Raw genomic sequence first — 22,895 nt, forward strand, 5'->3', positions numbered from 1 at the left:
AGCCCAATCTCTTTTCCCCAAGACAGCCCTCTCATGCGTCTTTTCCATGCTGACGGGGTTTTAAGTGCTCCTACCAGTCCGCCTAGTGCTTTCTGGATGAGAGCCAGTTTGTGAATCACACCTTCAAAACGTGGTTCCACACCGAGGCGCAAAGTCTCTGCACACTGCCACCAGTGTGAAAGCACACATGCACGTGAACACGAAGTCCTTCTAACTGGATTTCCACCCACTCCACATTTCATATTGTCGAACGCCCTGCTGAGATACAAGTATATTACACCCGCCGCACGCTCCTGACCGACCACATTTGCTCTATCGAGAAAAAAATGTAGAAGGTGCCCAGCAATGGACCCAGCCCCCCGACACGTGGTGCAGCCACACGGGGTGGGCAGGACCTGCGCCTTCCTTGTTCTGGACACTAATCTCCTGTTAATGCCACAGATCACATTGACCTTCATGGAAGTCAGAGCTCATTACTGACTCAAACTGAGCTTCGGGCCGGGTGACAGGCTCAGATTTTTGTTTAATGCAGGAGTAACAGAAGAGTTAGCAAGATAATAATAAATGATTGGCACCCTCTTTCCTCCTCGCACTCAAGACGCCAGCACTGGGCTCCTGAAGGCCCCCCGGGCGGGACTTTGTGAGGGGCGGGAAGGAGGGAGATGCTTTGAGTAGGGGAGGTGGACAAGGTAGATCATGTTGGGAGGGTACTTCCGTGAGACAAGGCGGAAATGGGGATGGCGTGACAGGGACAAGTGCCCTGCAAGCCTGTGATACTCGTCAGCAAAGGGGGCTGCTGTCAGGGGCATTTTGAACCCTTCTAGAACAGTGTGCACAAAACAAGGGTAGATTCCAGGGCTGAACCCCAGATGAAGTAGCAGAGAATCGACCTTACAGACAGTGAGGTACTGGAGCAAGGGCCCAGCCAACAGCCCTGGCTTCTGGCCCCACCGAGGCCCACAGGGATGTAAGCCAGCCCAAGAGGTGAAGGGTTAAATTTCCGGCCACCCCTCTGGGGAGCAGAATAAATGACCCCAGAAACAAAGGCATGTAACATTGTACCCGAGTCATCAATAAAATTCGTAGCAACCGCATCTATTGCTGTCACGCCAGGCATCCTCCCCTTTGGGTATCATACAGTTGTCTTTTAGGGACCCAAGTATATGGCCTTGTATTTACTCGTGCTATATTTTCCATTCGACACATCAGGCTTTTTGAGCAGTTCCTGGCAGCCTTTAGATTGTCATTTTACAAGCTCTTCCCTCAAGTTTACAAAACCTTCCGAATCCCAGGCAGTAACAACAGGTGGTGAACCTGGCCAGGCACAGCGGGGAGGCCAGGTGCGCGTGTGCTGCCAAAGGCTTCCTTCCACTGACAGTAACACGCTGATTGGTCGGCTCTCTCCCACGGCTTGCTCAGTCCCCCAGAAATTCATCTAACTAGACTATTATCCATTCCACGTTATCTCCGCTTTGTTCAGAAGGATATATTGTCAAATGCCTAGTTGAAACCCAAATGTACTCTGTCTACTATGTGTTCTCAATCTATCACACAGTGACCCTATCGAGGAAAAGAAAAATGAACGTAGAAAAGGACAGAAGGAAACAAGGTTAACTTGACCTGACTAGTTCTTGGCAAATCCACACTGGCTCTGAGTGGTCCCTACTTTCTTTTCTAAGGGCTCATCAAATCTGGTTGAACCCTACCGAAATTCATCAACCGAAGATCATGTACCCACCGAACGTTCCCTTGTCTCTGTGATGGACTGAGATTTATGAATCAGAGTTCACAATCAGACAATGAGACAAGTAGGAGGAAAGCAAAGAAAAACTGGAAACGGGTAAGCATTTTTTTTATTAACAAGTCTAAAGAAAACCTTCATTGAATCAGGGGATGTAATACAAATTATGGTGAACTTCATATAAAACCTGGCATCAAATTTGGCCTTTTAGAAACATTTATATATAAAAATTTGCATTACAGTCTGCACCAGAACACAGTGCAGAGGCTGATGCCCCTGACAGGAGCACTTACAAAGGTGGGTCTGGCCTGTGAACCCAGGAAGCTCTTGGTCCTACAGCCTCAGGTGTGAGCCCCACGTGCAAACAGCCTGCTCTGGGGAGGGGCCCGAAGAGCTTGTCTTTGCAGGCGAGACCCCTGTGAGCACCAAAATGCCACAGGCCTGGCATAAAAGACAAGTGGTGCTGGGCAGGAAAGCAGGAGAGGGGGGCCGTTCCCCTGGTTACCGGGCTCTCACCGTTATTCAAGGACTCCGAATGTCTGCGGACAAAACACCTTTAAGTTCAAAGGAACTTTTGCGATTTCCAAATATGTTTTTTCTGAGTAAGCTGACTAATTCTAACTCAAGGAGCCGAATCACATAATTAGCTGATCTTAAGGATTAAGAACTAGTTCCCATGTCATTTTCTGCAGGCCAAGGCCCCTGGAGACACCTATCAGAACGGCTATCATCACAACCGAAAAATGTAGTGATCATGGCCTCCATCTATTTCGGTCTTGGACCAAATGTAACAGCAATTCTAGCCCAGAATTTGTACTTCACAGGCAATGATTTGGAAAGCAGCTTTGATCAGTGTTGGCGTTCCCCGACTCTGGGTACAAACTATCTTTGCACAATGCAACTGAAGCCATTGGGAGAAGCAGGGTCAACACACCACATCGTCTTCGAGGAGGAAGACACAGCTCCTTCCCTGGCAGGGCGTCACTTGGGGGACAACGAAGCCTTGCGCGCTGTAGGTGGCCCACAAGGACAGCAGTGTGTCTCCAATTTCAGGGCTCCTGACAGTTGCCGACAGGACTGGGAGTCCTTCCTGCCATCCCAGTGGCTTCTACAAAGGGAAAACGGCCGCCCTACCAACTTCTCTCCCAGAGACGAGTGATTTTCTGAGCTGCCTCCAGCGTGGGCTTTTTTTTTCCTTCCCAGTCCTGCCTTGATTTTCTTGCTGCAGGGTGAGCTGACACTTTTCCTCAATGGTGGCAACGAGTGAAAGGAGAGATGAAGGACAAAAGCCTCGGAATGACAATTTAGACAAATAGCCGGAAGCCATGTTCGGCTCTTAATGAGAGACTTTCTCAGGCAGCGTATTTCGGGACCCAAATGCTCACAGGAAGAGACAGGTGCTCCTGGTGTCACTGGGGCCTGACATCAGTCATTACCACATCCTGCAAGACCAAGGTAACAGGAGGACACTTCGCCCAGTTACTACGGCCATCTCAGGACTGGAGGCCAACCCCAGCAGCTCTTCAGTCGTCAGGCTTTTCAGACTACTTTAAAGCAGCCTAACAGCACCCCCTAGTGGAAATTATATCTAAAACAAGGGCCATGCGGCCGACTCACCTTCTGATACGAGTGGTTTCAAAATTCCCCACAAAACAGAATAAAACAAAAACAAAACATTATCTTTAAAAACATAATAATTTTAAAAAGGTGGGAGTTCACAAGCCATCCTTAGGCCCCCTCACTGCCAGATCACTTTTTCTCCTCGGATACTCTGTCTTCAACACATCCTCAGACACGGGGACATGTGGATGGGGGAGCTCCTGGTCCCCTTAGAGTTTGGGCAGACTACCTGCTGGGGCCAGAAAGATGCCAAAGACGTAGAAGAGCCCCAGCAGGAGGTTGAGCTTGGCGGTCCTCTGGGGCAGTTTGCTGAAAGTCTGGCTTCGGAACTGTCTCTCCAGAGAAAAGGCCATGGGGATGGTGAGCAGGGGCAGTGCCAGGCTGATGCTGCAGTGAGTGGCCAGGATGCTGAAGATCAGGTAGGGCAGGAAGAGCAGTGCGTTGTAGAGCATGTAGGAGAAGGTGGGGCCGATGAGGATGGCGAGGGTGACGATGCCGGCCTCCCGATCGGACTCCATGTCCCTGGTGTTGTTGGAATGGAGAATGGCCTCCGTGCTAAGGGCGAGGGGGATGGCGTAGACCAGTGGGAAGACCGCCAGGGACCCCACCTGGACGGCGTAGGCGAACATCACGGCCAGCGGGCCAAACGTGATGAGGATGATGAGGTCTCCCAGAGCCACGTACTTGAATCCAATTCCTACAGCCAGAAAACCCAAAAAGTTGGTGTGAGATCAAGGGCTGGAAGCTGAGGGGCTGTCCGCCAGCCAAAGGCAGGCCACTCCTGGCCGGGCGCAGCGAATTCACAAGCGGGGACAGTGGGCGGGTGCCGAGTTCCCTTCCTGCCGAAACCTGATTTCTTCTCCAAGGACACAGAGGTACAGAGAACACTAACCTGTGAGCACCCAGTGAGGTTTCAGAGCTACACCCAATTTTTCCTTCCTACTGTCCCCCAACAGAATCCCGCAACAAAGAGAGTGGGTTCTCACGACATACACACTTCAACGGGAGAGCCCAGGAAGGATCTAGGTCTTGTAATCCAGTTCTTCAGTCTCCGTCACTCTTCACCAAGCCCTACGTGACACTGCTTCTGCCTGTAACACCATTAGATCAGTCCCTCACAGAATGTCCAGCCCGGTCTCTTACTTTTCTGCCTCCTTCCTCTACAACCTCTGGAAGCATCTTCTGGTTATGAAAACCCCCAGCGAATCTCAGTGAAATTTCAGGGTTCCCAAACTCCGCAAAGACTTTCACCCACGTAATGCGTAAAACAGCTAAGATAATATCATGACGTTACAATGCTGCTTCCCCTCTCTGGTTCCCCTTAAGTTAAAACTCGGAACTCATCCCTAACTCCTCCTCCCGCACTGCTAATATCTGTCAAATCCTGTCTAATCTCCTTCCTTCAAACCCGCCCAGTTCTCTCCATCCCCAGTGGCATGCTCCATCCCATCTCACTGCACCCCAAACCCAAGCCATAGTCGTTTTCTGCCTGGAATACTGCGCCGCCCTAATTGGGTCCCCAGCTTCCATTCTCAGAACCTCCTCCTCCTCCCATCCCTAACCAAACAGCCACACCGCAGCCAGAGTGATCCTTTAAAAATACTAATGTGACCATGCTCCCTCCCCCAACATAAACCCATAAGCCGGAAAACCCTGATCAACACATGTTCCTGGGGATAAAAGCAGAACTTCCTCCTGGCCGGCCCCGGCCCCGCCCCCCCCCCCCAACCCCCCCTGAACCCCCCCCCCCCCCCCCCCAATACTTCCTCAGTTCCTTGGGGCCTTCAGAACCACCCCCTCCTCTGCCGGGCTAACTCCGTTCTTCCAGGCTGTCTTCCTTCGGCTCTACGCCAGTCGGTCCCCTTGTCGTGTGTGCCCACGGCACCCTGACTTCCACTCCCACACACATCGCACTTCTCGTTACTTAATCTCCGTCTTCCCCAGCAAAGCCAAGCTTCCCTGGGTGCAGGACTTTGTGTTTGGCTTGTTCCCAGCTCAGTTCCCAACGCCTGGCACGATGGCTGAACTGAACACAGAGCTACAGTAACAAGCACCCGGAACCGAGGTCAGGAAAAATGTCTGACTTGGGACTGACGCAGCATGGAACAGCTGGGAGTGACCACACCGCCACTGCCCCAGAAGCATAGGAACCTTCCAGACCTGACCAAGCTACCGAGACGTGCCCTCGGGATCAGAAAAGAAAGAAAACCGTTGGTAGTCACCTGCATTTTAACCAGCCTAAAATGACAAGGGACAGTGGTCTGCGGAGGATCTAAGGCCATGGCAGCTGAAAAACAAGATTCGGCCCTTCACACTTGTAGCTGGGGTTCTGGACTGTGAGGGTTCCCCCCAGCTTTGCTGAGATATGATGAACATATAACACTGTGTGGTTTACGGGGCACGAAGTGCTGATCTGACTCACGTACAGCAGAATGGCTACCGCCGAGCCGGCTGACGCCTCGGTCTAGTCGGATTCTTTGGCGCCAGCCTTGGTCCTTTAGAATGGAGTGTCCTCAGGGAAGCTTATCAGAGGCTTGGCCCCGGTACCCACCAGTGCTCCCCAAGTGGTGTTCTGATCAGTGGTTTCACTGTCTGAGGACAGCCCCCCAGGAGGAAGTTCTCTCTTGTGGGACATCGGCTCCAATTCTAAATTAGTAAACGGAAGTCTCTTGCAATCTCTCACATGTTGAGGGGACGACGGCAGTCCCCCCTTTCCTCATCCAAGACCCCAGGAGGACACCTGAAACCGCAGGTAGTACCGAAACGTATGTATATTATGTATTTTCCATATGTACCGTACACGGCTTTTCACCCAACGGACGCATCGTACGGCTTCTCTCTGGCGTATCCAGACTGCCACCATCACAACCCCTGTGCTTTTATTATTAAGTAAAATAAAGGTGACTTAAACACAAGCCCTGTGATACCGCGACGGTCGGTCCGATAACCGAGACGGGGCTCGGTGACTAACGGGCGGGGAGCACACCGTGTGGAGACGCCGGACAGAGGGATGATTTATATACAGGGTGGGATGGGCAGACAATGTGAGAGTTCATAACACTACTCCGAACTTATGAATTGTTTATTTCTAGAATTTTCCATTTAATATTTTTGGACCACAGTTGACCCTGGAAAACGGAAACTACAGAAAGCGAAACTGCAGGTAAACGGGGCCGACCAGACCCCTGCCCAAGGAAGATGCCAGCGGGACTACTCCTGGCATGGACCTAGCCGGTTTCTCCACCAGCTGCCTGCTTTTCTTTTGCCTGTGTTCTTAGCTCTCCAAGCAGACTTAAGGCTCTAGCTATGGAAGAAAACATAACTCTAAAGCCTTGACCTCCGGCTAGATTACCCAAGAACACCTCCTTAGATGCCCCGACAAAAAATTATGGGAGCGAAGTTGAACAGAAACCTGTGCCTGCAAAGATAAGCAAGCCCCCGCCTTCAACAGGACCTACACAAAACCAACCACAAACCCACTGTGGGGATGAGGAAGGTCTGGCAAGCTCCCAGAGGTTATCTGACATGAGAAAACACTAGAGCCCTTAGGAGAAAGCCCAGGGTCCTGAGTGGCCGACGTGTGGCCCACGTGCCCCCCGATTCAGAGATGTGGCCCTCCTGGGAGTTTCCTTTCAGGCACTCCCGCCCCTCCCAACACCATCTTCCAAACGAGCCATCACAGTGAAATATTGGGCAGTTCTCCACACAGCAGCCGGGTGAATTTGATAAAACAGAAATCAAAATGTTGGCAAGGACGTGGAGCAACTGGAACTCTCGTACATTGCTGGTGTAAAGGTAAAAATCATACAACCACTTCAGAAAACACATTGGCAGCTTTTCACATAGGTAAACATCATCTATGACCCAACAATTCCGTTCCTAGGCATTTACCCAAGAAAAATGAAAACCACCGCACAAAGACTTGACTGTGAATGTTCAGGCATAGCAGCCAAAATGTGGAAACATGCCAGATGTTGCGAATCAGAAAAATGGACACACTGCAGTATGTCCACACGATGGATTCCAAAACCGAGGAACTGCCGATGCACATCACGAGATGACGAATCTCAAAAGCATCACGCTGAGCGAAAGAAACCAGGCGCAAGAACTCATACTGAATGATTCCATTTACGTGATGGTCCAGACCAGGCAAAACCCTTGTGGAAGAAATCAAAACAGTGGGTGCCTCTGATAGGGGTGAGGAAGGTGGGGATTGACAGGGAAGAAGCATAAGGAAGCTTTTAGGGGTGACAGAAATGTTCTGTATCATGATAGCAGTGAGGGTTATACAGCTATATGCATTGGTTAAAATTCAGCAAACTATAACACTGAGATCTGTGCATTTCATAGTATGCCATTATATATCAAAAGCAATGTTTTAAAAAACCATAAAACCAGATTAGATCATTACTCTGCTCAATACATTTCAACGTCTCCATTTGTCCATTCAATGAATATAAAGGACTACATGCCAGGCACTGTTCTGGGAACAGAGAGACTAAAGTCCCTAACCTCAATGAGTTTACAATCTAAGGGGAAAGATAACTAATAAAGCACCTTATAGGGTATGTTAGATAAACATGAGAAAACACCTTCTAGGTATAGTCTATGAAGAAAAATAAAGCAGAGCAATAGGGCAGGTACTGTGGGGGAAACACGGGGAGGGGTATGTGTGTAATTTTTTTTCAGCTGCTGCAAAAAGCTTCATTGTTTCATAATGTAAATAGGGTGAAAGGCAAGGCCTCACTAAACGGTTGACATTAGAGCAAATGGGTGGAAGAGGTTAGAAAGGGAATCATACAGATAGAAGAGTGTGCCAAGTCCAGGAAACATTATCTACACAGGACATGAGGCAGGAGCATGCCCGGCACGGTTCACAAACAGCCAGGAGACAGTGTCGGTGGAGCACGCCCAGCAGGAGGGAAGAAGAGCAGGTGAGAGTTGAGAGGAGAGAAGATGGGCGGATAATGACCTCAGGGATCACTGGCCTTTACTCTGAACGAGATGGGAGCCATTGGAGAATTTTGAGCAGAGAACTGAAGTGGATGCCTTATGTTTTAACAGGATTACTCCGCCTCCAGATTTGGGAGCACCCTAAAAGGGACAAGGGTGGGTGCGGAGATCAGTAAAGAACCTGCCATAATAATCGAGTGGCAGTGGAGAGAGGTGGTGAGAAGTGGTCAGATCCCAGGTGCATTTTGAAAGCAGAGTCCACAGGATTTGCTGATGGACTAGAAGAGAGATGAGGGAAAGAAGAGTCAGGATGATGCCTGTGATTTCTAGGCTGAAGAACCAGAAGGATGACGCTGCCATAGAGTAAGACTGGGAAAGCTGTGGGTAGAGCAGTTTTCTTTGCTTGAGATGCCTGGAGATCTCTAAGAGCAGTTACTGAGTAAGAAGCTGAGTATGAGTCTGGAGTTTAGTGGTGAGATCTGGACCAGATGTATAAATTTGAGAGTCACCAGCTCAATAGATGGCATCTGAAGCCATGAGACTGGCTAAAATCACTAAGGGAGGAAATGCAGACAGAGGAAAGAGGTTCAGGACTGAGCCTGCAGGTTGAGAGTGAAGAGGAACCCGCAGGAAAAACTGAGGCCCTGGAAGAGCAGCACGATCTAGCCACGCCTTCCTCCCCACCTGTGCCTCCATTCTCCTTCTGATCACAGTGGCCTTCCAGCAGCTCCCTAGATGCCAAGCTCGCTCACACACAGTGCATGCACATTTTCTGTTCCTTCAGCTCCGAAGGATTTGGCACCTGAATCAGACCCCAATTCTGCCTCAAGGCTGGCTCCTTATCCTTCAAGTCTTAGTTAAGTGTCATCTTCAAAGAGCAGTTCTTCCCTCTACCACCAGCTTATAGAGTCCATCACAGCACCCCATGGATTTCGTTTATTGAACATTTCACGACTGGCTGCCAGGGCATCCGTCTCTTGGTTTACTTCTTTCCCCTCTAGATTCCCCAACACAGTTCCCTTTACCTGTTCCTTCTCTTCTCCCCACCACTTAATGTGGGAGTGCCCCAGGGCTCAGTCCTGGTCCCCCTCATGTCTGTCAACACTCCCTCCTCTGGCGGTCTCACCCAGTTGTACGTTATCCATGTGTCAATGATTCCCAAATATCTATATCTCCAGCTCAGACCTGGCCCCTGAACTCACACTCTTACATCCAACTATCCATTTGATATCTCCACTTGGAGATCTAATACATTAAGATGTCCAAAGTCAATTTTCTCTCCAAAAACCTATCTTCAACCTTTTCTATCGCACTAGATATCAACTCCATTATTCCAGTTGCTCAGGCCAAAACCTTTGAGTTAGCTTAATTCTTCTGTTTCTCTCCTGCCTCACATCCCATCTATCAGCAAACCCTGACTACCTTCGAAATATATTTAGAATCTGACTACTTCCCTCTCCATTACTATCACCCTGATCCAAGTCACCAAACATCGCTTGCCTGGATTAGTCAACAGCCTCATCCTCCATCTCCCTGTTTCTACCCTTGCCCACTCTCCTTCATCCATTCTCAATACCTTAGCTCGAGAGATTCTTTTAAAACATTAAGGCCTACATAATCGTTGTGCCTTCCTGACCTCCCCAAACGTACTTCTATTACCTCCTTCCACTCTTCCCCTCATTCACACTCTGGACTCTGTGCCGTTCCTCAAGCTCTTCAGGGACACTCCTGCTTTAAGGCCTTTGGCCATTGCCAATCCAAGATTTGGGACACTCTTCCTCCAGATATGTGCTTAGCCAACTCCCTCACCTCTCACCTCCTTCGATCTTTGCTCACATGTTACCTTTTGATGAGGTCTTCCCTGATCAAGCTACTTAAAAGTCAGCCGTGTCCTCCTTCCTTGCTCTATTTACCATTTTCCTCCATAGCATTAATCATCTTTCCATATACTATAATCAGGGTACCAACTCATCGTGGCTTACCAAGAACTTTCCTGGCTTTAGCACCCAAAGTCCCACATCCTGGGAACCCTCTCGGTCCTGAGAAAATCAGGACGAAGGTCAACCTAACTATAATTTACTATTTTTACTTTCTCTCTCTCCTCATGATACATAAAATCACTTCCACAGAGCAGGGATCTGTGACTGCTGTGTTCACATAGAACAGTGCTGGCACATAATAGGTGCTCAATAAATAGGGCTCAGCCCCTTGGTCATCACTACCCTAAACAGCCTGCTGCAAGAAAGTCACCTAGCAAACTGGCGGAAAGTATTTGCTGTATAATTTTGGGCTCTTCAAAGTCAATTCCACTGAAACTTGAAACTGTGGCATTATAATATATGACCAAAAAACCCAAAAAACAAAAAACTAGATACAAAAAATTTCCATATGCATACATGAATCATTTCTAACATCCATAAGCCAAACCAGGATCTTCTCAACCCACTACTATTTTCAAAATAATCCACATGACACCCACACAACACATTTCACTCAAGTGGCCTAACTGAGAGAAGAACTTTGGACACCTCTCCTCTAGTCCTATAACTTCTACATAAAGCAGCGGTTTCTAGTACATGCAACTAAGACCTCCAGTACCGGAAACCCGCCAATTCTTACCTCCTGTGTAGAGAAAGGACCCAGACAGGCCTCCAAAGTAGATGAGAGCCAAATGCTCCAGTTTCAGAGGGGACAGGTAGTAGAGGCAAGCGGCACAGACACAGCCCAAAGTGTAGAGGAAGACTCCAAACCGAACAACATCCTGGGGCTCCAAGATTCGGTCCACCAGGGTCCTGTCATCACTCTTTTTGTGGTCAATACCCTTAGAAAAGTCATAGTAAGTGTTGACCAAATTGCCAGCCCCGTGCACAGCCAGGACTGCCACGGCACAACCCAGCAACAGTCTGGGGTCCAGAACGCCCTGAGATCTGTAGGCCAGGGCGCTGCCCAGGGCCACCGGGGTGAGGGAGGCACTGAAGCTCCAGGGCCGTAGGGCCAACACATAGGAGGCGCATTTCTGCTTCCAAGAGCGCTGGGGGAGCCTGTCCCTCTCCGGACAATCGTCCCCTGGCAGGTCCCTGTCCCCGGCTTTGGCCGTCTCTCCCGCCTGGATGCTAATCTTCTCCCCCGAGACCTGCGAGGCCGCCATGAATGCTGCACGTGGCTGAAATTAATGTGAATAGTGAGCCACCCACAGAACAGCGACTGCCGTGGGACGAGGAGGGACAGGGCGAGGCGGCCGGAGCTGACCTTTCTTTGGTTCCGCCCCGGGGCAATGCTGAGGGGGCGGCGGGGCCCCGGGGCAACAACAAGAGGGCCTGGCACCCCACGAGGCCCGGTGGCACCGCTCGGACCTCTTGTCACCTAGACTAAGCGTGTCTCCGGACCCTAGCCGGGCGCTGGAGCCCAAAGCTGACGGACGCTATCGGGGCCGCCATCTTGTGCACCCGCCTCTGGAGGCCGGGCGGGAAACAGGGGCTGGCCGCGTGGGCCGGGTTGGGCTGGGTGGGGCCGAGTCCGGAACTGGGGGCGGAGCGGGGCGGGGAGGCGACGCTGCGGTCTCCGCCTTCTCTGGCCGAGGATCCGCGCCCCGCAGCGGCCCCAACCTCGCTGGAAAGATCCTCGCTTGGCGGCACAAGCTCGGTCGCGAATGGGTGTGGCTTTCGAATTTACCAAGACCTTTCACTCACCGAAATAGGACTCATTCATTTTTTCATGCAACGAGCATTTATTGAGCGCCTACCCTATACAACAAGCATTTATTGAGCACTAATTGTACACAGCAGTGGGAATAAAAGGACAAAAATCAGGGAGCACATTGAGGGAGGTGAGAAAGGTAAAGTTATTCCCCCCTTTTTAAATGGGAAACTTGAAGTTTTCTATTGCGCGATTACCAATGTCATATACTGCCCTGCCTATCTTTTAATCCATATTTTAGTTTATTCATACAAATAACTGCCCTCCTCAACCTACCAGACGGCCAGCTCTGTGTCTTGTTGCCAGTCTTCATTGCCCACCTTCTGGGAGCTTCCTAGCTTCTTCTGACTGGAGAGAGCCAATTATTAAAATTTCTAGGAATTTTGTGAGCTAGTCATTAAGGACATCCATAATTAAAAATTAAACTTCACAAACTTACGATTAGATAAATTATATTAAAAACAAAGCTAACAAATATGCAAAACTCATTACTTCCTAATTCACTACATCTTAACAATTTGTGCTCTTCGGGTTGTTTACATTTGTTGTATCTGCATTGTGGAAAAAAACCATGGGTTCCTGCTCATCTCTTCCCAGCTTTTCATTCAGTGTCATCCGTTGATAGTTTAAAATCTGCCATTGTACTAGTATTTATACCACACAAATCAGCAAATGCTTGCTAATTGTTTTGTTGATCATCTAGACTTAAGAAAGAGATGGGGAAAAATTAATAATGCCAATAAAACTTAAAAGTGTATCAACTCTGTAGCAGTTGTGAAGAGCATCAAAAATTTGAGGGAATATTCTTACAGTATTAGAAAAGTATTATCCAATTCAGCAAGGAAGGCTTTGTGTCATTGACAAACCAGTGAAGTTTCAAGCTATCTCTTATTTCACTTTCCTCTTACTTATTATCATAAAAGTAAAGACCAACCAACATTTATGTTGGAACTACACTCATAAGTCAATCGCAACCTGAAGGAGGCTACACAATATCAAAAAAAAAAAAAAGCATACTATTAGAATCAATTGGCTATATGGAATTTATAATTAAAAGTGTATTTTGTATATTTTGTTATTTGTAAGTTATATGCTACACATCCTTTATATCAGTGAAAGTTATAATACGCATGTAACATATATGTACACAGGACTGACAATGTAATTTTGGTGCCCAGTGCAAAATAAAAATGTGGGGTCTCTTACTGAAAAAGCATTAAGAATTTCAAGACAGAGCATTACAACTTCACAGGTGACAACAGCCATGAAGCCAGCCCTATGTATACATACATATCCCCCTCCCTTACCAGCTAGTTGGCTGTTAAATATTTACAACTTTAGCTTTCAAACCCAAGCGTCCTATACTGCCGAATCAGACAAGAGGAAGAAGCAGATATTTGTAAATCTGGCTCCATCACTTACCCACTCTAAGACCTAATCCTTCTGTCAGTTTACCCATGGTTAAAGTATAAAGTGGGAACAATAAAATCTACCTCATAGAAATACTGAGAAATAACAGCGACAGCATTTATTGACTGTTCACGTGTCATATAGTGTTGGAGGTACTTTACGTGTATTAGCGTTTAGCCCCCACGGCACTGCTTACCGAGGTACATATATTATAATCCTTCCAGTTCTATAAATAAGCAAATAGCTACATAAAGATTAAGTACTCATATAGTTATTAAGTGCTGGAGCTAAGTTTTAGATTCAGTTAGTTTGATTCCACCCTGCTTTTAACCACTACTCTATAATTTCCACCAAAACGCTGGATAATTTGTAAGTGTTCAATAAATAGTAGTTTTATTTTAACGTAATAAGAAAACGCTTTGTAAACTTAAAAAAGAGACCTACAAATGCACTGGTTACTGTTGCTATAAAACCATCTTTGTTAATTAGAAAACAGAGCCTTATCATATCTTACAGTGGCAAAATTTTGTTGCTGTTCTAAATGAAAATTGGTACCTCCCTTACAGAGATCAATTTGACAATATCCGTCAAACTACACATGCATTCGCCCTCCGACCCTGTAATCCCATTTCTGGGTATTTATTTTGGTATAGTTGCCAGGGAATAAAATCATATATGCATAAAGGAATTCATTGCTGCATCATTAGTAATAGCAAGAATTCGGAAACAACACAAATGTCCATTAATAGAGGACTAGAAAAATAAATTATGGTACCTCCATGTGATGGAATATTATGCACCTGTAACAACAAAAGAACAAGGAAGTTCTCTACTAAGATGAAAAGATCTCCAAGACACGAACATTTCTAGAAGTGCAGAACAGCGCATATAGTGTAACAAAAGAGGAAAATAAGTATGTGTTTATATTTTCTTGTATTTACATAAAGTATAGGGATACATAAGAAGAAAGTAAGTAAAGGGGCAGGGGTGGAGCAAGACTTTTTGTGATAAATGTAATTTTTATTTATTCTGAGATTTGAACGGTGAATATATTACATATTCAAAAATGTTTAATGATTAAATATAGAGATATTTATATGAACACAAGTAGAAAATGTGAAATTCAGAGGAACAATTTTCGCAGAAGAATCAATGCAATGAAAAGACTCTCAGGTCCATAAAATGCGCTAGTCCGAAACTTTTACATCTTTTGCTCTAGTAATTACAGGGCGCCAACAAGGCTCACACACTCCTCTTAGAATTAAACAGGTCAACATCGCGAACCTCCGCCTACCGTCACTTGATCCCATCGCGGGAACCAAACAGGGGACTACGAGGGTCCGCAACTCCGATGCAGAGGGGAATTATAGTAGCGATGCACCGGATGTGTGCGTGGAAGTGACTGAAGTCAACTCACGACCGATTGGTTCGCCCGAGAAGACCTAAGCTTCCTTTCGCCTGCCACTGGCCGCGTGGTTTGTCTATTTGAACAGTCCCCGCCCCCTGGAGAAGCCGGGTCCCGAAGCTTCACTTCTCCTTCATTACTATTGGTCTGTTTTTCAGTCCATCTTCATCTTGCGCCTGTCGATTGGTTCTTAGGACTAGGAGCGCGCCCGCCTTCCCTCCCGGCTCAGAGGACAGCGGGGAAGGCGGGTGGTAGGGCTGGGGGCCTGAAGCGGCGGCACCGGCGTTGGTGGCGGCAGCTGAGGCCTTGGCCGAAGCCGCGCGGTGAGTCTGGAGCCTGGCAGCGACCCCTCCAAGGCAGCGGAATGTCCAGACCCACAGCCAGCCTGGTCTGTGGGGAGACGGGGGGTCCCGGGAAGCCGCGGTCCTGGGACAAGGGGTCCCCTCAGAGCCTGCCCCACAGACTTGGGCGCCGCCTGAGCCCTTGACCCCCACCCTGCGAGGTACTGCCCACCTCCTTCCGGACCCCCAGGAGACCCACGGACCCTTGAGCCCACCGTGCGTCTCTGGCGCGGAGAAGGCCGGCCCATTAGCTCCGGTACTGTCGGGGCGCCTTCGCATCTCCTTGCCCGTCCAGTCACCCCATCTACAGATTGTCCTCAGAAAGGACAAACGTCAGTGTCAGCCCCTTGCGGCCCACCCCCGGAGACCTCTCAAGGACCCCCGGAGCTGAGCTCTGTTTCGTCCTTGGGTTTCATCCTCTCTGCCTTCCACTCCCCCATTCCTAGTTTCAGCCACCCAACTTTAACTTCTGTAAGTCTTGGCCAAGTGCCTTAGGGTATTTTGACTTCTAGTATTTTAATTGAATTCTCCCTGGAGCAGATGACCCGGGGGCCTTAGACTTTATAAAGGTGGGCCGGGTCTTTCCTGAGAATGGAAATTCCTTGCCAGTCTCCCTCCCTCCTCATCACAGAGGCGTGGTCACAAATTCTATGGCAGTTTTCTCATCAGGGATCTTAGGGTTTCCTCTCCCCTGAAGGATGACATTTCCTTTCCTTTGGCACTGAAGTATTTAAAAGCTTTTCAAAACCAATTATTCCATTTTTTTTCCTGGGCATCGCAGAGTCTTTCAAAAATAAGAATTTTGAAAAGTTAATTTTTCAATATCTCGACATACCTAGGATAAGTATATATATGTTACTCCCATAGCGGCTCTATTATGGCCACTTTGTTATGGTTCCCTGATTATTTGTATTTTCCCCTAGATCGTAAGCTCGTCGAGGGAAGTACAGTACATAATTGAGGAATAAATGAATGATCTCAAGAACTAATCAGTCTCTTTTAGCATACGTTTGAAGTACTGATATTCTATAGAACTGCACTGTCCAATGCAATAACCACTCAGCTACGTGTGGCTTAGAGCAAGGGAAATGAGACTAGTCCAAATTGAGTTTTCCATAAGTGTAAAATGCACACTAGATTTTGGAGACTCGGAACAAGAAAGAACGGAAAATATATATCAGTAATGCTTTATACTGATAACATGTCGAAATGATATTTTGGATATACTGGGTTAAATAAAATGTATTAACTTCACCTTTTTCTTTTTGCCTTTTTCGATATGTCTACAAGGAAGTTTAAAATTACATTCGCATTATATTTCTTATCATATTTCTGTTGGACAATGCTACTATAGAATAGTAATTTCCCTCTTTAAATTATTTAAGAAAAGGGGCAGTCTTAGGCATGTTTTATTCTCTACCTTCCCACCTCTATCTAGTACTTGGCACTGTGCCATGTACATACAGATAGTGATGTAAAATAGAATGATGATAGTAATAACTAACAGAACTCATTATGTGTTCAGCACTGTTTTAAATACTTTTTAACATGTACTAACTTAATCCTCACATCAACCCTATGAGTTAGGTACTATTATTCACCTATTGCAGTTAAGGAAATAGACATTTTAAATATCCTTGCAGGGTATATAATTTTGGTCTGGATTCAAACCCAGATAGTTTGGCTCCACAGCCCACAATTTGACCCTCTTACTATCCTGCCTCTTTTAAACAGCGGTCATTATTGAATATGTCGAGGCTTTCTACACGTTCCTCGGTGAGGTCTCCCTCCCTGACATGGACAGGGTGGATCTGTGTTGAGGAACTGGAGCCATAAATAAGTTCATTGCTATAGTTTGTTATACCCAGGATATTAAAGGAAGCTTTTCTTCAAAGGACTTAAGGGCAAGATGATTGGAACCGGACCTGCTGCCGCCACCACGGCCACCACCACGTCTAGCAATGTGAGCATTCTGCAGCAGTTTGCCAGTGGCCTGAAGAGCCGGAATGAGGAAACCAGGGCCAAAGCTGCCAAGGAGCTCCAGCACTATGTCACCATGGAGCTTAGAGAGGTTGGGGCCTTTGTGATTTGGGGCCATTCATGGAGTATCTGGGCTAAGCGTCCCATCTCTGGTATAGATTTCTTTTGACAGCGAAGTGAGATTCTGTTTTAGAAAGACACCCAATTTCACATGTCCATAGAACGTGCCGGTTCCTTTGCAGCAATTACACATTTCTGTGGCATTTCCTGTTTTGCGGTGACATTTTAGGAGTTAGTGTAGGGTCGATTGTTTTTAACCTTTTTTTTTTCTTTTTCCCACTGCATTCCAGACCTTAAATTCTTTCTCCCTGATAACAGTGGTTGGGATAGGTTTGAAGAGTTGGTAGCTTGGAGCTTTTTAAATGGAGACCAGACTGGAGGTCAAGGACAGTGTCTTATTCATCCTTGTACTCTGGAACTAGGTAGAAAGTAAGACAGGAGGTGGCCTGCCATGGAGTATACTCAATAAGTATTCGTTAAACAGATGACTTGCAAGTTCAGTTACTCTACAGTTTAGAAACGGGCAGTAACTTCGTCATGTTTGGTTTGAACCACACCTGCTGGGTACCTCTCAGGTCTTAGTCTTTGGAACCACCCCACCCGCCACCATCAGGGAGACGTTAGAAGTTGTTCTGAGTACATCCTTCTTTACAGATGAGTCAAGAGGAATCTACTCGCTTCTATGATCAGCTGAACCATCACATTTTTGAACTGGTTTCCAGTTCAGATGCCAATGAGAGGAAAGGTGGCATCTTGGCCATAGGTAAGAATAGAGTCTCTGGTGACAATAACAACTGGGAATAAAGGACTGCTCACCTTTGGTCCACTGTACCCCATGTCCGCTACTTCCTAGATGCTTAGTTCATATTTGTTTAATGAATTTTAAGGAGCCTCGCGGCTTTCAATGTACTTATTCAGTTATTCTAGCAGTAGTCTTGGGATATCTGCAAAGCAGGTATTTTCAGATACGGAGTCTCAGAACCTTAATTAAGCAACTTTTCTAGGGCCAGACAGTGTGCCAGAGCTGAGACTAGAAGCCAGCTTCCTTTCCTCTATCCCATGTAGCATTTTGCAGTTCCTGGTTTCTCTGTAGAGTGAAGTTTGGTATAGCGGGACTCCTGACTGGAAAAGTAGAGTTGGGGGTACACTGAATAAAAGGCAGGTAATTCTCAACTCCCAGGAGCTGGCCATCCAGCCTGTGATTTATCATTCAGCCCCAGTTTGTTTTCCTCTTCTTCAAGGAAACAAATTACATATACTAAAATGAGGACATTTTGTTTCATGTAAATAGTCCTTGCACAACTATCAAATGTGTTGGTTAAAATGAAAATTATCCATATCCTACCGTCTGGAAGTTGCAGCCTGTACTCAAAATGAAAGGAAAGCCCTCCTTTCAAGGCAGCGTGCTTTCCTGGACAGCACGTGCCCATCCTCACCTTTTGCCTTTCTCTTTTCAGCCAGCCTCATAGGAGTGGAAGGTGGGAATGCCACCCGAATCGGCCGATTTGCAAATTATCTTCGGAACCTCCTCCCCTCTAATGACCCAGTTGTCATGGAAATGGCATCCAAGGCCATCGGTCGCCTTGCCATGGCAGGGGACACTTTTACCGCTGAGTATGTGGAGTTTGAGGTGAAGCGAGCCCTGGAATGGCTGGGCGCTGACCGCAATGAGGGCCGGAGACATGCAGCTGTGAGTGCCCGCCAGGGCTGGGGAGCGATGGCGCTGTATCCGGGGTCCTTTACACAATGTGCTCAGGTCCCTGAAAGGCAGAGAATGAGGGGACACTCCAGGCAAAGGCACTGCGCTTCTCGATGGCCTTAGGTTCTGTCCTGAATTCCTTTCTCTCTTCACCCCATGCTCCGTAGCCAAAGAGGAAACATGAAAGTTCTCTTGTTGCTTGAGAGGCAGCCCGAAGTGCAGTGTTTATCCTGACCTCTGATTGTGTAGAATCAAAATCACCTCCTAAGCAGAAGGCACCCCTCAGCCACAGCAAGAGAATAAGCCACAGCCAAAAGGTTTACAGAGCCCCAGACAACTGTTCGATCTGCATGATCCCTTCAGTGTCTTTGGCAAGGCCTCTGCATGTACGGTGGGAATACGGAAGGACTAGGATTAAGAGAGGAGCGGGGGAATTAGGTACCTTCTCTGCCCGCTCCCCATGGGAGAATCAGTTAGCCTTTCTTGTTTATCTTTCAGGCATTTGTTCATTGGTTGGTACCTAGCCCAAACTTCCTCTTTCCCCATTGGCTATTCTGCATTTGGGAAAGTGGTAGCTTCTTATCCAGCTCTTCTGGTGGCATATCCTCATTGCTTTTCAAGGCTCGTCATCCCTGAAAAAGGCCGGTTTGATGGGTGAGGATTTCAGGCTCTGAGATGGGGGAGAGTCTGTCTTTAAGAGAGAATTTGGGTGTGAACATGGTGGGGATCAGGCAGTCAGTCAGATCCTTTCCATTCAGCTCCCTCTTTAAAAGGACAGAGTGTGGTATGGGGGGAAGGACACACTTGGACCCTGGTTCAGGTCTTGGCTTTGCCACTTCCTAATTCCGTAGCTGGGGGCAACCTCTGGTCTTTAGTTTCTTCCACCGTCAAATGAAAATAATAGCAAGATTAGATATTAAGCAGGATTTTTTATTCAGTCAATACGTGTTTACTGAATACTTGCTATTTTCCAGGCACTCTTCTAGGCTGTCAGTAGAGCAGTATGCAAAACACGTCTGTCCTTCCAGAGCCTACGTCCTGACATTACGAGTATTCTATGTAAACACCCTAGGATCATGAACACTGAGGTGTTTGATCAATTTTCCTTTCCTTCCTAGAGCCCCAGAATTTCCTAGCTGGCAGAGTGGGCAAATCTGCTCTTTTCCTAATGTGTATAGGCTCTCGGAAGCCAGAGGCTGTTCCTGAGAGAACAAAACTAATAATGGACAAGGTTCTCAGTGTGCCTTTTTCTCCAGGTTCTGGTTCTCCGTGAGCTGGCTATCAGCGTCCCCACCTTCTTCTTCCAGCAAGTACAACCCTTCTTTGACAACATTTTTGTGGCTGTGTGGGACCCCAAACAGGCCATTCGTGAGGGCGCTGTAGCTGCCCTTCGTGCTTGCCTGATTCTCACTACCCAGCGTGAGCCAAAGGAGATGCAGAAGCCTCAGTGGTACCGGGTAAGGAGATGGGTTCGTTCCAACTACCAGCAAAGCACATTTACATAAAGGATCACTGGGCCTCTGGGCAGTAACAGGCTCCCTTGCCACAGAGCAAGGTCATTTGCTTTGGTCTCAAACAGTTTTTTAAGCTCAGTTTAAATCAGCAGTTATTTTATTGTATTTCACTAAAGCAAAGATCCACTGATAGCCACATCATTATTTTATGTACCCTAAGAATGAAAACATGCCCTTTAAACTGTGACTCAGTGCCTTCTTATCAATAATTATAAGACATCTCTTTTCAGAGATGTTAAAATGTGGAAAAATGGGTATCTCAGAAATGAAATTTGGTTGATACTAATTTAGAAAATGCCAGTTCTCTCTTCTCTAGTATCTTGAGTCCTTTGCTGATTGCTGCTGCCAAGAGAACTTACTAAGGAGCTTTGTACTACAAACAGAGCCCTGAACATGGGCTTGGAGACCAGGGTTCTAGTCTTGGCTTTGCTATGTGACCTGTGTGTGACAAGTTATGTAATTTCTTTGAGACTCTGGTTTTTTTTTTTTTTTAATCTTACTATTAAAATGGGATGGTAATGGTATCTGCCATATGGTATTGTGAGAGTTGAAGCTAAATTAAGCGCGAGAGCTTGATGCATTAGTGTTGTTGATGATATGGGTACAAGGCACCGAGCAGGCATGGGAACACCTCTGGACCTTTGAATAGCTGGGGTTGGCCCGTGTTCTGTCTAACTCATATGTTGATACAGGCATTCTGTATCTCTACATAGCATACATTTGAAGAAGCAGAGAAAGGGTTTGATGAAACCTTGGCCAAGGAGAAAGGCATGAATCGAGATGATCGGATCCATGGAGCTTTGCTGATCCTCAATGAGCTGGTCAGAATCAGCAGCATGGAGGGAGAGGTGAGAAGCGCTTCACAGGGGTGTCCAGGCGTCTCATATGCCATTCTGTGAGCAAGACAAGGTGACATCCTTGTCCTCGTGGAACTGACATTTTATAGGGGAAACAGCCAATAACTAAATAACAAGATACTTTTAGATAGCAGCAAATTCTATGAAGAATTGGGATGAAGGGTAATTGAGGGGTCAGGAAAGACCATTGGAGCTGAGACCCATATGACATAAAGGAGCCAGCCCTTTGCAGCAGGCAGGAAGATCATGTTCCGGGCAGAGGCTCTGAGTTGGGAGCGAGTTTGACAAGTTCAAAGAACAGAAGGAAATGTGGCTTTGCACCCTGAGCAAGGGAGAGGGTGGGATGAGCCAAATCAGTAGGCCTCATAGTTCTCGGTAAACACTGGCATTTACTCTCATTGCAGGGCCAAGCACTGGAGTTGTGTATACAGGGAAGTGGTGATTCATTTTTAACCGTGGATTGGCTCCTGGGGGAAAGCTTGTAGAGAGGCAGGAATGAAAGCAGGGAGACCGATTAGGAGATGGGTTAGCACGAGAAGCTGTAGCAAAGATGGATTTAAAAGTATAAGGATTTTATTAGGGAAATGGGCTATGAGAGAAAATGTGGAAGGAGCTGGGGAACTGTCAGATCTCAATACATATCTAACCCTGAGGGAACATGAGTGGAAGCAGAGCAGGACGAAGCATCCTGGTCTACTGTGCAAAGCTGGCACGGGCTCCTCAGGCCAAAGTAGGCCGTCGGAGGAGGCCCACCTTAGCATTCCTGCTGTGCTCTGTTGCTGGCTAGGAGCCACCTGTGGAAGGTATGGCCTTGGCAGAGATATGGCGATAGATTTCAGAGTAGTCACTGGGGTCCTTGTGGTCGGAGGTCACGTTCCCATGGCTGCCACAGGAGGCTATTCCAGGAGTGTGGGCGAGCCATGGTGGTGGCTTCGACTAGCACTGGCAGTGTAGACACTGGGCAATAGCTGGGTTCAGGATGGGTTCGGGAGGTAGAGCTCCATCTGTGAATCTCCCTATGGGGAGCTGATTGGTATGAAATTTTACCCCAGGGCTTCCTGCTTTAATAGACCCAATAATTGTTTGGTAATGGCCATGCCCTAGATGTGGGGCAGCACATGCTGCCATATGTGTAGAGCTAGAAAGATCCGGCTTGGAGTCCCATCTCTATACAATGTGACTTGGACAAATGACTTTACCTCCTTTAGCCTCGTTTCCCTCACTTTCACAGGGACTCCTTACCTCGCTGAGCTCCTGTGAGGTTTCTAAATACATGTGCAGTGCCAGCGCAACACCTGATGCACAGTGGGAATCCCATAAATGATAGCACTCAGAGATTCCCACCCAAGTATAATGGCCCAGACAGCCCTGGAATCTTCGTTTCCTCCCAGTGAGACAGGACAACATCACCCAACTCATAGACTTGAATGAAATGCATGGTTATATTACTTTGTAAATTATCAAGAATTATCCAGATGCATGGTAATTTCATAATACTGTAGGCCAGCTACATTATGTCTTAAGAGCTAGAGTAAGGCAGCATGAATAAAACATGACATTCTAGCCGGGGGAGACAGATAATACACAAATATGTAAAAACCTAAAGTGGATCACACAGT

The 22,895-nt window shown here is 47.3% G+C and overlaps 2 protein-coding genes across 3 annotated transcripts in view; one reads left to right on the forward strand and one right to left on the reverse strand.

The window, feature by feature from the left end:
• Nucleotides 1-11,783, reverse strand: part of UBIAD1 (UbiA prenyltransferase domain containing 1) — a 25,191-nt gene extending 13,408 nt beyond the window's left edge. The window contains exons 1-2 of one of the 2 annotated variants that reach the window (XM_011363560.2): nucleotides 10,934-11,783; nucleotides 1,836-4,058 (exon numbers count right to left, since the gene is read on the reverse strand). In XM_011363560.2, coding sequence (XP_011361862.1) covers nucleotides 3,571-4,058; nucleotides 10,934-11,462 — 1,017 coding nt within the window. In that variant the 5' untranslated portion in view covers nucleotides 11,463-11,783 and the 3' untranslated portion in view covers nucleotides 1,836-3,570. Of the gene's footprint in view, nucleotides 1-1,835; nucleotides 4,059-10,933 lie in introns of those variants that run through there. The other variant, XM_023532637.1, reaches the window with a different exon arrangement.
• A 3,212-nt stretch (nucleotides 11,784-14,995) lies between these two features.
• Nucleotides 14,996-22,895, forward strand: part of MTOR (mechanistic target of rapamycin kinase) — a 113,608-nt gene continuing 105,708 nt past the window's right edge. Inside the window, exons 1-6 of the mRNA XM_023532658.1 lie at nucleotides 14,996-15,148; nucleotides 17,062-17,237; nucleotides 17,861-17,969; nucleotides 18,664-18,896; nucleotides 20,162-20,362; nucleotides 21,133-21,267. Of these exons, the coding sequence (XP_023388426.1) occupies nucleotides 17,076-17,237; nucleotides 17,861-17,969; nucleotides 18,664-18,896; nucleotides 20,162-20,362; nucleotides 21,133-21,267 (840 nt within the window). The 5' untranslated portion in view covers nucleotides 14,996-15,148; nucleotides 17,062-17,075. The remainder of the gene's footprint in view (nucleotides 15,149-17,061; nucleotides 17,238-17,860; nucleotides 17,970-18,663; nucleotides 18,897-20,161; nucleotides 20,363-21,132; nucleotides 21,268-22,895) is intronic.

This window comes from Pteropus vampyrus, unplaced genomic scaffold (assembly GCF_000151845.1).
Source record: "Pteropus vampyrus isolate Shadow unplaced genomic scaffold, Pvam_2.0 Scaffold86, whole genome shotgun sequence".
NCBI lineage: Eukaryota > Metazoa > Chordata > Mammalia > Chiroptera > Pteropodidae > Pteropus > Pteropus vampyrus.